This window comes from Carcharhinus amblyrhynchos, chromosome 10, assembly GCF_965287045.1.
Source record: "Carcharhinus amblyrhynchos chromosome 10, sCarAmb.v2.hapA, whole genome shotgun sequence".
NCBI lineage: Eukaryota > Metazoa > Chordata > Chondrichthyes > Carcharhiniformes > Carcharhinidae > Carcharhinus > Carcharhinus amblyrhynchos.
Genome location: NC_137333.1, coordinates 63,483,875 through 63,501,518, shown reverse-complemented (window position 1 = coordinate 63,501,518; position 17,644 = coordinate 63,483,875). Strand labels below are relative to the sequence as shown.

The 17,644-nt window shown below is 38.3% G+C and overlaps 1 protein-coding gene across 2 annotated transcripts; it reads right to left on the bottom strand.

Annotated features, from left to right (window-relative positions):
- Window positions 1-314: 314 nt before the first annotated feature.
- Window positions 315-13,455, bottom strand: LOC145348997 (high-affinity choline transporter 1). Of its 2 annotated transcripts, none has more exons than XM_080197180.1 (9): window positions 13,289-13,455; window positions 11,916-12,141; window positions 11,153-11,266; window positions 9,896-10,051; window positions 9,495-9,643; window positions 9,258-9,401; window positions 8,884-9,037; window positions 7,042-7,259; window positions 315-5,799 (listed from the first exon to the last, which is right to left on the bottom strand). In XM_080197180.1, exons 2-9 carry the CDS (start codon window positions 12,091-12,093, stop codon window positions 5,164-5,166), a joined length of 1,749 nt encoding a protein of 582 aa, XP_080053306.1. In that variant the 5' UTR covers window positions 12,094-12,141; window positions 13,289-13,455; the 3' UTR covers window positions 315-5,163. The 2 variants fall into 2 exon arrangements, with proteins under 2 accessions (XP_080053306.1, XP_080053307.1); XM_080197181.1 differs by lacking the exon at window positions 13,289-13,455 and adding an exon at window positions 12,248-12,510.
- Between the last annotated feature and the right edge of the window lie 4,189 nt (window positions 13,456-17,644).

Genomic DNA, 17,644 nt, shown 5'->3' with positions numbered 1-17,644 from the left:
TTACTGCCATTAGCAGCCTTGACCCTCTGTTGTGCAACTCATTTCTAATCCTGCCACTAAATCTTTTACAAAAGCTCTTTCATTTATGTTTCTGTAGAGAGCCACAAGACACTTTACTATGTACAGGCAGCATATATATATCCAAGTTGTTGCTGGAAGATTATATCATGTATATCTCCATGGTTAATGAACATATTTTATAAAGCATTGTTCTATTAACAAATTTGATGTTGAATTTTCACAATAACTACACTCATCATAAGTGTGCCCCCTCTAGTTCAGCAAACCAAGGTTATCAATTAAATGTGTAAGCATTTCTTAAATCACATTATTTATTTGATTAATATTGCATAATGAACATCAGAAATAGTTGACAATGGAGACTTTGCAAACAGTTATTGTTCTAATGGAAAGGAAGACACGTAACATATCTCACAGTCTGCTTCCTGAATATCACATTTGCGTGTTATACCATTCCACAAATGATGAATACTCAAATAGTGTTTTATATAGCCGTGCTTGATTGAATCCTCAGATGACAATTCTGGCACAGACAAAAATATACATTATATGTATTTACACTGTACATTCACAACATAGTGACTGGTCATCTGAGGCATACCATACATTAAATTGTCTACAGACACAAGTACATTCGATTGAATATATTTGAAAGGAATAAAAACAACTCATATTCTATAATGTCAAGTAATGAACAATTAGCTGGGGAAAACCAAAAGCTTGCTCATTTACTAAAGGCATTATTATTGTAAACCGCTTGTTTAATTTACAAGGATTTTATGTAGTTTAGATATCCCAAAACTGGCATGTTGTATACTACCAGACCATTGTTCTCTTTGCGAACTAAATTCACTTTAGATATATAAGGGCATTCCACTTCTAAATGATCATGGATAAAATTCACACACTGCTTTGCATACTGCCTATAACACTTGAAACAGTTTAAATAGACTCCTTCCTCTCTCAGACCTCTGTGCTAACATAAATAAACACTTAGCCTTCTATTAAAACTCCAGACTGGAAAGTTCAAAAGTACTGACAACAGTAAAATTAAACACTCTTCGTAAAATGTTGTAACAACTCCTTTATTTCTTAGCAACAATCCCTGGATTTCAATTATACAAATGTATAATAATAAAAGTAATACTTACAAATTTTAATGAACAGGATAGGCTTCAAGGCCCCAAAGCCTGCCTATTTGCTTGATTAACATTACTTAGCTATCTTGTCATTAAATCTTTCAATACCTTTATCACTAGCAACAAATCTAATTGTCTAGTTCAGCACTTATGCCATCCATTTTAATGGTTTTGCCTGATAATTTATTCCTCAAATCTAGGATTATTTCCATTTAAAAAAACCTCTATTTGATTTCATTTATTACTTCTAATTTTCTACTTTTAACTTGTCACCACTGGAGTTTCAATATTTCCACATAGCGAACAGCTTTGGTGATCCCGTTCATACTTGAAAAGTTCAGAATTTCCAAATGGAGTTCAGCTGTAGTAACTTTGCTCAATTTTTGCATCAATGCTACAAAAACAGATTTGTTTGCATATGGTGTAAACTTACCATGTTACTCCAAATGGTTTCCAATCAATCATTTCAAATCAATATAAATGACCTTAAGATTCACTGATTTCTTATCAAACCAAACAGTACAATATATCCATGACTGTATCCAGTCTAATTTCTCTTTGGTTGAAATAAAGAAATTATAAAACAAATGTGAATTGGGTGAAGACAGATATGCAGTAAATATTTTGTTGCAGTGATGTTGTGATGATAAATAAAAAGTACAAAGTGGAATACCCTGAAGATCAATGTTAGGACTCCTACTTTTTTCTAATTTTAATCAATTGCATTCAAATTGGTTAAATTTGTAAACTATAAACTCAAGGGGCAGCCATGGCTAAGAAGTCAGTCAAAGACCTCAACATTGGCTAAATAAAATCTCTAAATGGACAGAACAATAGTGGATGAAATTCAACAGAAGTCAAAGTATTGAACATTGGATTGGGCTCCATAAATACTCAAAAATGATACTGAATGCCGAAGGGTGAAATTGTAAGAAAAGTAAGAGTCCCTCATGAGCCAAGTGATTATAGACTAACAATCCATAAAACAAATAGAATGATGAGCAACATGGCTAAAACAATCAGAATACAATGCAGAGGACTGATGGAATTTGAATGCTAAAACTAGACTTCCAGGCTTATCATACCTTGAGCATAGTGCACAACTTTGGTCATCAAGACACAAGGATATTCAAACTTTGGAAGCAATGTTGCAGATGATTCAGCAGACTGATTCCTCATGTCAGACTGAGTTATGAGGACAGGCTGTAGAAATTTGGGCTCCTTATAATGCCAAGGAGATGACTGAGGAGAGATTTCACTGAGGTATATAAGATAGTAACACGTCTAGAAAAAGTAAATTTGAAACAATGAACTTTAAACAATGACAAAGGACAACTGCACACATTCTAAACCTAATGAGGCAAATTTAGGATTTCCTTAAATGAGGAAATAATTCATACAAGGAGTGGTAAATTAATTAGTTTATGAAATACTTGAGGTAAAATCCATCGAATCATTTAGGAAGTAGTTTGATATCGTGACAGAGACTGTACAGCCTTTTGGATAGGTAAGTTAAAATTGAATAAATTGTTTTGTTCATGATCACAAAAGAGTGCAATGGAATGTTAATGAATGAGGAAACATACTCTAATTGGCAGATTAAATGCAAACTCTTAGGAGAGTTGTAGGATTCTCAAATAGAAATCAGTTTGAGATTTTTTTTATCAGCTACATTGATTGATTTATCTGGTGAAGAAGATGGTGGGTGATTAAACTAGCAGTTTGATCCAAAATATACTAGAATGTTAATGAGAACTGGATCAAAATAGAAATGATTGAAATGAGAATACTTCAATGCATATCCAAGAATGAGCATTTACTACACTCACTTTCAGAAAAAAAGAGGCCAAAATCTTTCAGGATGTGGTCACTGTGGTCTACCATGAACATAGGAACATATGAAATAGGGGCAGAAGTAGGCCTTTCAGCCCCAAGAGTCTGCTCCACAATGCAATAAGATCATGGCTGATATGTTTGTATTTCTAATCCTATGTTCCCATCTACCCACAATAACCTTTGATCCCTTTGCTTAACCAGAATATACATATCTCTGCCTTAAAGATATGCAATGACCTCACCAGAGGTCAGGGCTATGGCCAAGTGCTGGCAGATGAGATTAGATGAGTGGTCAGGTGTTTCTTGTGTGTCAGTGTTGACTTGATAGATTGAAGGGGTTCTTCTGCACTCTATGATTCTATGATTCAGAATTTGTGGGATGAATGGAAGGGACTGAATTAGCATGCAACAGATGAGTGTAAGTGCCATTAGGGCATCAGAAAGTTCAGTATACACTGCCATTTAGGAGGCATTGTCCAGGCACAGCCTACTTTCATTATGCGCTACTTAGCTTCTTTGTAAGCACATTGATCTGAACTAAAACAAAGCAGGAGATTTCCTCAGCATTATAGTACATTTTATTGACTGAGACCTGAAAGTTGGGACCCATGTTTGTCCTCATAAATGATAGTATACCTCACCTTGTTTGGGGTTCAACTATTTACAGTCCCTGTCCTGTCCTGATTCTACTCCCTTGATGATACTGCCCCCAACAAAGGATATCAAAAACTCCTGGAAACAGTGAGCACCCATTGCAACGAGGTCTGCATTGTTTTCTATAGGTCTGATAGTCTCCCATTGACGGTTGCTTTGTGAAACAGGTAGAACCTCTGAGAAATTTTGGCCCCACAGTTTATGAAAAGAACTCAGAACAATGCTGCAAAGATAGGATATATGTATGTTCTACAGAGTAATAATAACATTCACATCTTGCAATCTTTATGCCAGCTGGCCAACTGGCAAGACATCACTTACATTGAGCATTTGACGTATTCTATAACTAACAGATTATAAAAACTTGTATGAAAGTGCAAGTCTTGCATTGCATTTTATAGTACTTGACCTGTAATATTTTACTCAAATTGCATGAAACAAAATTTTAAAATGTCATTAATACAAATCTATATTCAATTCTCTTTGCCATGGTAAAAAATAGATGTATTTATGAAGGAATCTACTGCTGCTCCATTTGGCCTTCGTAACCTCTGTAGGTAAATTACTGCTTTGACAGATTGACCTATTTTTAAAACAATTACAGGATGTGTTATTATTATTGAAGCACTAATGATAACTTGAATTATGGATAGGTTTGTACTGCATATATTAAGGTGCAAATAATATTAAACAATGTCTGGTATTATCAATAAAGTGTCAAAGGTTAATGGCATTAATGATCATATTTATTTCTAAAGGTGGGTGATCAGGTCACAGAGATCAGCACCATGTGTTTCATATTGGTTATAAATGATGAGTAACAAAGCTGCAAGATGTCATTTTCACCAGTTTTCCCAAATGAACTGGAAAGAAATCCAGATTATAGATGTGATAAATAAATAATAAATGGAATTAACTGGGTCTGTCATTGGATACTTTGCTGTTTCATCAGTTAAAAATAGCAAGGGTAATAGACTTGTCTGGGTTCATTATTTGTGCATATATATTTGTATATGCAAGAATGTGTATTTGGATGTATATGTGCAGGTAAATAGAATAATAAGCGACAATTAAAATTTCATCAACAAGTGATAAGTCAGCTGTCCACCTGAGTCCAGTTCATTACAGAGTTTGGCCAATGAATAGGGAAAACAGTGGACCAATGAATTTGTGACAGTTCATGATCCCACCATTTTGATATAACATTCCACAACACTACTTAGTCCATAGAAATTATTACAGCTTGTCTCTGCAATGTGCCACTATAAAGTAGCAAGAATCGACAACCCATCCAGGTCCAAAAGTGTTAGCTTAATCTGATTTCATGTGAGTGAATTAAAACAATACTGTACAACAGTATTTAAGTGAACAATCATCAGTAAAGCATTGATATAAACAATTCTTTTATTTTCTAAAAATACTATTACTACTAAAATGCTATTTTGTTTTGTTAGTGTACCATCCTGGATTGATCGTGATTGCACTGATCTCATTAGATAATAGGGGTTGAGAATCAATCATTGTCTGACTTGGAAAATTCAGTATTTGGTTCGGTGTCATCAAATGCTTCCTTATTGCTAAAAGCAGCATTATGTGAAGCACTGTGTTTTGGATTAACGTGCACCAGCTCTGACAAAGTAATATTGTCATGATTCACCAAAATCGTTTTGTCCATGTTTTCCTTACTATGTCGTGACACAACACTGTCAAGAAAGTCTAATTTTGGTGGCAATATTCCACTTTCAAACAGATGCTTGGCCAAATATGAAACACCAATGTTTGCCAAGAAGGAGAATAACATTGACATGGTTTTAAAGGGGAATCTCTGAGCGTAGACAGGTTTGCCTCCAAAGCTATGTTCTAAATAGCATCCAGGATAACAAACAAATGGCTGCAGATGTAAGTATGGTTCACCACCACTAATTCGAAGCAAAAGACCAATGATGTATCCAGCGATTGAGCCATATGTGTTCGTTCCTTTGATGAAAAGCACTGATATTAGCTGAGGAAAGATAATAACGTAGACAAGATCTGAGCTCAGATACCATAGACCGTAGATAGATTGGGCCAGCAATGCCATAGATGTTGCCGCTCCTCCAAACAAAAATATGGTGACTCGCATTACCCACACTATTTCTTTGTCTGTGGCCTGTAATGAACAATTATATTAACAGAATATTAATCACTGTTGTAGAGGCAAAAGAAGCCAATATGATACGGATTTCCTTCAAGTTACTCAAAGAGGATTTTATCTACAGAATCAATGTCTAGCCGCCACCTCTTGCAATGCAATCCAGATTATAACAACTCACTGTGAAAAAATAAAACCCTCATCTCACCACTGGTTTTTTTGCCAGTTACCTTAAATTTATGTTCTCAGGTTATTGATCCTTCTGCCAATGGAAACAGTTTCTCCTTATTTGCTCTATCAAAACCCTCCATGATTTTGAACACCTCCCATCAAATCTCCCTTAACCTTCTCTGCTCTAAATAAAAAAACCCCAGCTTTTGTCTTCATGTCATCGAAGTCCCGCACCTCTAGTACCATTCTAGCGAATCTTCTTTGCTTCTTCTCCAAGGATTTGGCATTCTTCCTAAAGTGTGCTACCCAAAATTTGACTTAATACCCAAGGTGGGACCTCTTCAGTGAGTTGCAACATTATTTTTCTAACATTCAATATCATGATGGAAGTCGACCAGAAAAGAAATCCAACTGTCTGCCACCTCACTCGTTTTAGAACTTCTTGCCCTCTCATTTGGTGCAAGAATCACAGTTAAAAATTATGTGAACAATGAGTACATAAATTGATCAGTTCTGTGCGCAGTTCTGGTCGCCTCACTATAGGAAGGACGTAGAAGCTATTGAAAGGGTACAGAGGAGATTTACAAGGATGTTGCCTGGACTGGGAGGCATGCCTTATGAAGTTAGGTTGAGTGAGCTGGGACTTTTCTCCCTGGAGAGACGAAGGTTGAGAGGCGACCTGATAGAAGTTTATAAAATGTTGAGAGGAATAGATAGGGTGGATTCTCAGAGGCTATTTCCCTGGGTTGAAATGGTTGCTACGAGAGGACACAGATTTAAGGTGCGGGGAGGCAAGTACAGAAGTGATGTTAGGGGTAAGTTTTTCACTCAGAGGGTGGTGAGTGAATGGAATCGGCTGCCGTCAGTGGTGGTGGAGGCGAACTCGCTGGGGTCTTTTAAAAGACTTCTGGATGAGTATATGGGATTTAATGGGATTGGGGGTTATAGATAGGTCTATGGATTGGTAGGTGTTGATGTGATCAGCGCAACTTGTGGGCCGAAGGGCCTGTTTGTGCTGTAGTGTTCTATGTTCCTCACTTATAAAAATGTGTCTATATGAATTATTGCCTTGCTGAAATCCAACCTCACCTCTTGTCTGAATGCAAGATGGTAAATATTGTGAGCAAACATGGAACTTGCTGATAAGATAGAAGAATCTGCCGATGACATCACTGCAGCAGAGACAGCGCCGAGGCCAAAAAAGGAAATATAAGCTGGACACAAATGCTGCATCACTATTGGCAAAATCATATCCGTCTCATTCCTGTTTTTGGGATCTGGCAAACCATATGAAGTCTGATTCCAGTCTATAGAGAGAAAAGGACCATCTAGGCATAAATTGTATTACAACCTGCAGACAAAAGGAATATCATTCATTGCAAATATTTTGATGCTGTTTTGCATCTGGACAAATACAAACACTTGGTACAATTCCAAACAAACACTCTGAAAATGTAATTTTGTGATTCATAATTTAGACTAATACCCAATTTGTTTTCTCCTGATTTCAAAATGGAATTAATTTTTATGTGTTCAGAACAATAATTTGCTAATAGTAAAGACTGCAGTAGCAATTTTGATTTTGATCAGTAGTAGTATCACAGTTCATACACTTGTAGATATTGTATTCCAACAAATTATTTCAGAAAACTGAACTCTGGAAATGCAATTATCTTTCACTGTTTCTTTTGTGTGTGCTTTTTATGTTCTATGACGAAATTTAAACTATGTGGCTATACTTAAAGAAGCTTTTTGAATGTTAGATAATTTTAATTAAATGTTATAAATGACTTGTACAGCAAGGAAAAACATTGCCTAGCAACTCTGATTTTATATAAAGATTCATCCATCACAATTAGGATTTATTGGAAATGAGGCTGCACGGGAACAGATATTCCAATCAACAAGGTGCATGGATTGTCATTCACTAGATTTCATAGATCCTCATTTGATTGTCAATTTGTATCACAAATATGCTTCACTTTAAGCAGAACACGTAAGTGTTTAAAAAAAATCGAATTATGGCTTTTCCTCCAATCAATGACAAAATGTTTGCAAATCATAATGCAATGTGCAATTCATCAAAGAATTTTTATCGAATTGATCAGCTAGATAGTCAATATCTTTTCCCAAAGGCAGGGGAGGCTAAAACTAGAGGGCATAGGTTTAAGGTGAGAGGGGAGAGATACAAAAGTGTTCAGATGGGCATTTTTTTTCACACTGAGGGTGGTAGGTGTCTGGAACAAGCTGCCAGCGGTAGTAGTAGAGGCAGGTACAATTTTGTCTTTTAGAAAGCATTTAGATAGTTACATGGGTACGATGGGTATAGAGGGATATGGGCCAAAAGTGCATAGGCCAACAAGGGCCTGTGAAAGTTTCAAAGTAAGAAGTCTCACAACACCAGGTTAAAGTCCAACTGCAAGTCTTAACCTTGAGTTCTAAGGCCAAGTTGCTTCTGGGTCTTTTGGCTAAGATCAAGTGTAGCTTGTGATCCTGCATCTGGTTTTGGCCAATAAGGTAACACTGAGGCTTCAGCTGAAGCAATTGTTTAACAGCCATCTGGGCTTTTTAGTTAAAATGAAGCTTAAATCATACCCTGGAGGGGGTACAATCCTGTCAGCTTGAGTTCTGTTTGATCCAGCCCAAGATGGGAGGAATGGTATGTCTTGTTAGCTTGGATTTGTTTCGAATTGTATTTTGATTGGGAATAAAGTACAAAAAGGTACAAAAAATATAAACAATATTATCTAGTTTTAGTGACAATGTTAACACAACGCGAGCATCTGTAACAGAAGCATTTCACGTGATCATTCAAATGATCGAAAATGGCAATTTGAGGAAACATTTAAAAAATATATATATTTTTTGGTAATGTCCAGGTATGCAGCATCTCAGAATGGTACGAATGACAGTGACACTGTGAAGATTTACCAGTGGATGCACCAATTGCACCGATAAGTACAGACGGGATGGCCATGATTATGCAGCCAAAGGCAGCCAGGAAAGAGAGGATCTGTGCATAGGTAGCAGAAGAAGCGGAAAGGACCCTCTGAAAATACACCTGCCACGGGATTCCACCCAACATCTGAAAATAAACGCAATTATTAATCATTGTGCTGTAACTACAGTCTACCTATCTCGACTAACCAGGCATTAATACGCAGCCTATGAGCAATGTTATATTTACATTAGTATACATGTTTTGATGTGCTATTCTTTTAGCATGTATTAGTATCTAGTTTGCTGGTTTCGTTGTTGTATACATTAAGGAACACGGCGCTGCTTCTTGGAGACATTACCCATACCAATAATAGGAAGTTATCTATCCAGGTGAAGGTGTCCTCTGCATTAAGGGACCCCAACCAAGGCGCTTGGTAAACTTCGTGACTCGCTGTGATGGAGATGTCTGTAACTGCTGGGTTTAACATGGCGAAAGGGATGCTGATCCACTGGAAACAAAAGATTCAAATGTTGACAAGTTGCCTTACTTTGACTGAATACCAATTAATTTTAGCGTTACTGTCTTCGATTGTTACGCTTACCAGTCCCACGAAGATGCAGAATAGCTGGACCACATCCGTGTACGCCACTGAGTACAATCCCCCCACCAGAGTGTAGAATATAGCGATCACAGCAGAAACAACTACCGATAGGTTTATGTTGATGTCTACAATCACACTCAAAGTTGCACCTGAAAAGCAATTGTTTGCTGACTTAATATTGGCCTTCAGTACAGTAAATATAAAGAAAACACGTTATCCATCTTTTATTCCTTAATATAAAACTTAGCGTTGTTCACAGAGAAACAACGGTCGCTGCATTTACTTTTGTTGTTAAAGCTAAGACTGGACTTTTACTTCCAAACGTTAATCGGTGTAAAATTCGCATGAGTTAGATTTCAGGCAATAGGTCCTTGGTGGGTGGGCTGGGGGCAGGAGGTTACCTAACGCGGAAAGTACAGCCGCCGACCAGAAGATCTCCCCCATGAGAGCGGGGATGAAAAGCAGTCCTCCCATTCGTTTGCCGTACATCTGCTGAAATGGATCCAACATGGTCACGTAACCCCGGGAGCGCATGGGTTTAGCGAAAAACAGACCGCCTGTAAAACAAGAAAAAGCCTTTCAATCCCAAATGGAAAGAAATTTCCAACCAGAGTTACCGCAAAGGGCGGGAGAGTGGGATCAAGCTGAACTCGTTCAGCTCCAGATTCTTTAGATCCCTCGCTGTATTTGTGCTGACGGAACCCCAAAACCTTTTTACTTTAGTCAGACGTGCACTGTATTTACAGACAGTTCTGTAAATTCAAGTTTCCGCAGTTTATAATCCGGATTTCCGCTTTTCGTCTGATGGAATACGGTGCAAACTCATTCCCATGTTCATTTCATCTGACTGAAAAGCCTCTCCATGGTTAGTACCTTTATGGTTTGGGATTTAATGATTTTAATTGTTTTTTTTGCCTTGCAACGATCAAAGCATGAATTATAAAGAATAAGATCCTCCGGATGTTACCCCCTCCTTGTCTTCAATGTTCCCTCTATAATGAGGCCCAATTTAATAAAAGATGGTAAAAAATGTACCCTGGTTCTGTACTAACAGTAAAGCGGTCTTTGTCAGGCAGTGTGCAATAGTGACACTTTAATAAAATTATCCGCCGGTCCGGCCAAATGATCGTAAGCAGAACCCCATCGCATGATCTGACCATATCCATTTAAGTAAGCCACAATTTTTTTCAGTAAGAGTTAATCGAATCTCTTTTAATGTTTGCTAATGTTAAATGTCCTTTATGGAAGGAAATCTGTTGTCCCTACCTGGTCTGGCCTATATGTGACTGAAGAGCTACAATAATGTGATTGAGTCTCAACTTCGTTGGGCAACATGAGATGGGCAATAAATGCTGGCCAGCCCGCGAGACCCATGTCCCACGAATGAATATAAAAAATCAAACCTTGTCACTGGTAAATGAGCTGACAGTCAATGAATTGAATCAGAAAGTTGCTGTTAACTGGTTTTATGTTAGTTGGTTCTGAGAGATTAGTGGATTGGATGTTTGATTTGCGCAGTTCTAAGCAGTTGTTAAAGTTAATTCCTATTAACAATCTTGAATAGTTACTGCCTTGTGGGGCTGCTGCTGGGTGTGGCAATTGTTACAGCTTCAAGTCCATTTTATTTGTACAATGCCCAAGGGCTTCAGGGTCCATACCTAAAACCAGGCTGAGTGCATATCCGAATGGAGCCTGTGCCGAGACCAAACCATACCCAGGGAGATAAACCGCCTCTGCTGTGCCATTGATATAACCGCCGCCAACCCAGGTCGCTGTGAGATGAGAAAAGGAGTTGTTTAATGAAAGGCAGCCTTCCTCTAGGACCAAAACAGATATCATTCCGGCATCAACAGGGAAGGAGAACAGCAAGATAATGAGAATAAAAATGTAGCACCTATCAGGAAATACTCATATGAGGCATGGATTACAGAGTATGGAAATGGTGAAAAGGGCAACAATGGTAAAGGAAAGGGAGAGAGTTCAGTGCAGTGAGAGGCTGTTCTTTTTTTTTAACGTAGCATCTATCTTCAAATATTCGACAACCAAGAATCAAATCGCACCTTCTTCCATCAGTGCTTGGTAATCAATGTGGCGGAGCCAGAGATCATTGGGGAATCAATAAAGGGACACTTGATGATTTATTTAAGCCTTTTTTAAAAAAAAGTATGGAGTATTGAGAAACAATAGGAACGCCAGGTCAATCTTCGTATTTACTTTCCTCACAGGGTTAAATGGTCCAAAAGTACAATGGGCGCCAAACATCCAAATATTGTGGGGACCATTCTCCCTATTCTTTGTTCGCTACAGCCGTTCTTGCACCGGCAGCGGGGGTACAGTGTGTACAGAGCAGACTGGCTGAAACATGGGCGAAGCTATTCACAAGAACTTCAGAATGGGATCAAAAAGCTACTTGGCACTCACCTGTCATGGTGAACCCACCAACCAGCAAGCCGATGTTTCTTCCTCCGACCATTATGGCTTCACTCCTGTCCTGATCAGTGCCCGAATTTTTACTTTTCCAAGCGGCCCATATTCCAACACATAAGATTAAGAGATAAAACAGCACAATAGCTACTATCCCACCGACGTGAACGTTCATTTTCTGTCCGAGAAAGAGCTGACAGTAAAGCCGCGAATGCCGAGGGACCTGAAAGAGGAAAGAGCAGACGCAATATTCCGAGTGAATACACAAAAGGGCAAAGGCATTAATGCATCCCTGTGGTGCCTGAGGATTTAACGTAAGATCAACTTACTGGACAGGGGACTGCTACATTTGAGATTCCGGGAAACACCGGCTCAGGCTCATTGAAACTGTCTCTTTCAAGCAATCACCATCAACATTGCGATGTGGACAATACCACCAAAGGGTCGGCTGTAACTCTGATGGGAGTAATGACCGGGACTCGGCAGCTCGGTGCTAACACGCCCCTAACAGTATTGGAGAGTGTGTGTGGAGTAAATATGAGCAGCTAGCCAAGCCCAGGGAGGTCCTGGGGATCAGCCGTGTGTACAACTGGAATATCGAAGCAAATCCTCCAGTGATTGGGAAAGTGCTGGCCAACATCACTTGAATGAGTTGGGGGATTTTGGGGCGGGGGGGGGGGGGGAGAGCTTCGTTGCTTAAGACAACCCCCTTTTTCAGGAATATCTTATAGCCAGGGTTATCTCTGAAATGCGACGGGTGGTTCAGGAAATAGATAAATGCGACAGCGAATTCATTTTCTGACACCGAATATAAAATTGGATGATGGACGGATATTCCGGGCTGCAGATTAGGAACATAACTGTATTTGATTTGAAAACAAAATAGGCAGTATCTGTGGAGAAAAGGGAAAAGTTAACGTTTCAGAACTGGACCTACACCCGAAGTAGGAGCTTGTCCCTTCCCCACCCCACACACACACACACACACAGGCTACCTAAACCGTCAGCATTTTCTGCTTGATTTAAGATTTCCAATAGCTGCTCTTTCTTTTATTTCGTTCTCCGTGTGTATTCAGTCAGCTGTCAGCAGTAACTAACAATGGAGAAAATCGTGCTGACAGTCTAGCATTTCAATAGTTGTTGAAATGAGATGTGCGAGAAAGCTGCAGCACCGAGGATGTTGCCCTTGTTAAGGAGCCAGCACAGAAGCAGGGATAAGTTCCTACTCCCCAAGACTCGGATTGTTTTCTGATTTCAAAGATCAGTAGCGACGGTGTATCAGTTAACATGAAACAAAGACACTGAGCATACTACTCAGAAGAGAACGTGAAGCTCTTTTTATGCCAGCGGCTTTCTGTCAGTCCACTTACCTTTGAATGAAGAAGTCTCTTGTCTTCAAGTTGAGGATGCAACGTGCTACCTTTGACTCCTGACAGGAAGCTCCTTTCTCAGGAGCAACAGGAGCGGACAGCGTTCTTCTTCGGATCTGGCATTTATTCCATTGGTTTATAGAGGCTCCGTCAGCAGCTAGACACGAGCAAAGAGATAAACGTCACCCAGATGCGAGTGGAAGCTCCCTGTCAATGATCTGAGCTTGTTAATTTTTGGCATGAGATTTGTGAAATGGATGGTATCATTTAGAGGGCAAGGGTTGGGCTTCCTTGACGCACATCACAAAGGGGGTGGACTTGATTCACTTCATTCAGATTGAAATATATTTCTTTTATTTTCATGCCCTTCACAGTTCCAATTCCGAACTCCCGCCAAAATGTCCCAATTTTGATTTACTTATTAACGACCTAGCTTTATGTCAAACGCGATAACGATGTTTAAGGTTTTCTGAAAGAGCAGATGGATGGCACGTTGAATCATTCATGGACATCATGGACAGCTCTTTTCCAGCCTCGATATGTTTTTGAAAGTTAAAAGGCCTTCACGGAATTTCGGCAAATGGTTAATGATAAAAAGGCTTCTCTGTGAAAAGTTTTATTCTTTGAAACATTCTTTCGCTGACCACTTGTTGAATGACAATGCATCCAATCTGCGAATAAGGCGGTGATTATTTCGACACTCGCATTTGGCGAAAACTCCCTAAAATGAACCAAAAATAAGATTCCTGCTGTAATGAAGGCAATTAACTTCAAAACAGCACAAGTGTTCATAATGCCTCCTCCCCAAAGGGCGTATTCTCCTCACTACCTGTGCCACAAACTGGAGGCTCACAGTTACTTTACTGAGGAAGTCACTTACTCTGCTCTGTCACAGGCATTCAGATGAGATGTTAAACCAGAACCTTGTCTTCGACCTCAAACAGATGTAAAATATCCCATGGTGCTATTGTGAAAAAGATCAGGGAAGGTCTTCTGTGTCCTGGCCAATGTCCCTCAGTCAATATCACTAAGAAAATTATTTAGTTATGATTCTTTGCTGTTTATGGGATTTGCTGTGTACAAATTGGTTGCTGCCTGTACAACATCACAACTTCAAAACAAGCAATTTGTTGGATATGTGTTGAGGCATACTTAATTGGAAGCTCTTTCTTTGCAGGTCTTAATACACCTTAGATACTTGTGCAGTCAGGTAAATAAAAAACACATTGTCTCATTATCAAAGTTGTTGAAGAGAAAACATTTATCTCCAGAGTTTCAGCGGTCTGACAAGTTTGAAAATCACACAAGAATATCAGGAATACAAGCAAGAGAAACCATTTTGCCATTCAATATGATCATAGCTGATCTTTCACCTTAATTCCGCCTTCTCACATCCATATTGCTTTGTATTCAAAAATCTGTTACCCTATGTCTTGAACATGGTCAGTGACTGAACATCCACAATTCTCTGTAGTAGGGAATTACAAAGATTCGCATCCATTCGGGTGAAATAAATTCTCCTCCTGTCAATCTTAAATGGTCCATACCTTTGTCTGGTACTGTTGTCCAAGTGTCTTAAGATCCCCAACCAGGGGACATATTTTCTCAGTTTCTACCCTGGAAAGCCACTTGAGAAGTTTATATGCTTCATTTAGATTACCTCTCATTCTTCTTATATGTCTTAGTTTATTCAATCGTTCCTTATAGGACAATCCCCACATCTCAGGAACCAGTCTAAGGAAATGCCATTGCACTCCTAGGGCAAAAATGCGATTCCTTAGATTAGGAGTCCAAAACTGCGCATAGTATTCCAGGAGTGGTCTTACTATTGTCTTATATAATTACACTGAGTTATTTACACTTACATCCCAATCCTTTTAAAACAAACGCTATTGTATCTTTTTCCTGCCTAATTGCTTGCTGTACTTGAATATAATTTCTATGATTCGTGTACAAGAACATTCAAGATCCTCTGAATGGAAATGTCTCTCACTCTCTTTTTATTTTTCTTAACAAAGTGGATAACTTCACACTTTGCCACATTGCATTCCCAATTGCCTAATCACCCATCATGTTTGAATTCCTCTGTAGTCTCCTTGCATCCTCCTCACTGCTTTCTTTCCCACCTAACTTTTGTATTGCCAGCAGTCTTCTCATCTTAGTCATTGATATCGATGGCAATTAGCTGAGACCCAAGTACTGAGCCTTTGAATTACAGCTTGCCAACCTGAAAATGTCCCATTTATTGCTTCCCTCTGTTTTTTTGCCCATTAATCAATTCTCAATCATTATTAGCTCAATCCCTTGTGGCTCCTTATTGAATGTTTTTTGAAAATCCAAATATGGTAGACCATTCATTCCCCCTAACCACTTTATTAGTCACATGCTTAAGAATTTGAACAGATTTGTCAAACACAATTTCTGTTTCATAAATCCATAACTCTGTAATTTTGTTATGAATTTTTAAGTTATTACTGTGGACAGACAAAGAACGGCTACAGCAATGATTTAACAATGATAATGGCAATAGTGGCTTTAAGGTGACTATTCTGGCTGAGAGCTAAGCATGTTGGGATTTTTGGTCAACTTATAGATTAAAATCAGAAGCAGGTTGTAAAAAGGCTCTGGCCTGGAAGCGGTGTTCTGAAGCGTACAAAGATAGAAAAGAAAAGGGCTACTATAAAATTGCCAGACTCTGCTAGGGTTTTTGTTTAATCAACTTAGATGTAGGATTCACTTTATCAATGGGGAGCAAGTTTGTTAGTAATTGTAGTTTGGTGTTTTAATTACTTTGTTGTTTTAAAGGGACATGTCATACCTTCACATTAGTCCACACATATAAATATATCTTCTATACATTTTGTTAGAAATTAAACAAAGAAATTTTGATGCACAAAGTGCCCCTTTGATACCAAACACACGTTAGATACATTCCTTTAAAACACCCAACTGTTGGAATCACAAGGCCATAAAGGAGACTTAGTTGCCCCACCAGACACCTTATCATAAACAACTGATACAAGAGTGAGTTTTAAAGAAGCTGCCTTCACACTTTCTATTCAAAACAGAATCAAAAAGATATTAATATCTTAGCTAACAAAAGAGTTATGGTAGGGGACTTAGTGGGAACTGACAAGAATTAATGCTATCATGATTATACCCCTTGGAACTGTAGGTGGTAATAAAAAGCCCAGTCATTGAATTGATAAGAAATGTATACATGTGTTTCATTATATTGGCCATAAACAAAACTTATCAGGACTAAAATCAGAGAATATCCTGAAGGCAAGTTGAGTTGACCACATCTCTGAGAAATTTAGTTAACTTCACTGACAAGGCCATAAAATATCAATGGCTTTTGTAGGCCCCTTTATCAATTAAAGGATGTCCACGTGAGACTGTTTTACTGAAGAAATTTTGTGAGGCTGCTATCAAAAATGATTGCAGCCTCACATGATGCCTAACCAACAGACTAGGGAACAGGCTTAGGGATGATATATTGGGGTATCTCATGAGGTATTGTAAATTCATAGATCAGGGTGGTTCAGTCTTTTTTCTATTGGCTCAATACATGAAGTATGCCATTTGTAACACTTTAGATTGGATTGTGTCCAACTGATTGTGAGCTACAGGATTGTATAAACCAGGATGATTTTCTTTATCCAGTGGAGCAGTGTCTCTGACCCATTGTGTCAAGAACCTCCTTCCTTGCTAGCAAGTAAAATAAAGACAATCTGTCAGTTAAGTATCTTTGTTAATATGTGTTTGTGTTAAAGTCAAACTCAAAAGTCAAGATTTTGACAGAAGCTTCCCAGGTACGTGAAGTTGTTTACATTAATCAATGATATTATTCTGGCTGCATTTGGTTGGGCTAATTGAATGATGCAATTAGGATCCTGATCAGTTCATTGGCTGGATGACAGGGAATTGTCCGGAAGCAAGTGGAGAACTGTAGATAAAGAGACATGTGAGCCTTTGTTTTGCGGTGATAACTTGAAGAAAGCAACTATTGCAAGAAGACTTGCATCCTGTAAGATACTTCAGAGAAGGAGAAGATAGATTCTACATAGAGGATTTTTATTGGCCAAAATTCTCCTAAACTATTTTCAGTTAAATAGTTAAAGTTGATGTTCAGTTAAAGTTAAAATCCCGTTTAAGAGTTAAAGTTCAGTTGAAAATTAATGCTCAGTTCGAGTTAAAGTTCAATAAAGAGTTAATGACTTGCAACTGTTGGTACTAGAAGAATTAAATAATGAAATAATTGAGTTGGTACTAGAAGAATTAAATAATGAAATAATCGAGTTGGTACTAGAAGAATTAAATAATGAAATAATCGAGTTGGTACTAGAAGAGTTA

Bases quoted from the DNA above. Each gene is read 5' to 3' on its own strand.
- LOC145348997 (XM_080197180.1), bottom strand. From the start codon at position 12,093: ATGAACGTTCACGTCGGTGGGATAGTAGCTATTGTGCTGTTTTATCTC. The intron at 11,267-11,915 runs GTGAGTGCCAAG...CTCATCTCACAG, and splicing joins TGGTGGGTTCACCATGACAG to CGACCTGGGTTGGCGGCGGT. The intron at 9,644-9,895 runs GTAACCTCCTGC...ATTGCTTTTCAG, and splicing joins GGCTGTACTTTCCGCGTTAG to GTGCAACTTTGAGTGTGATT.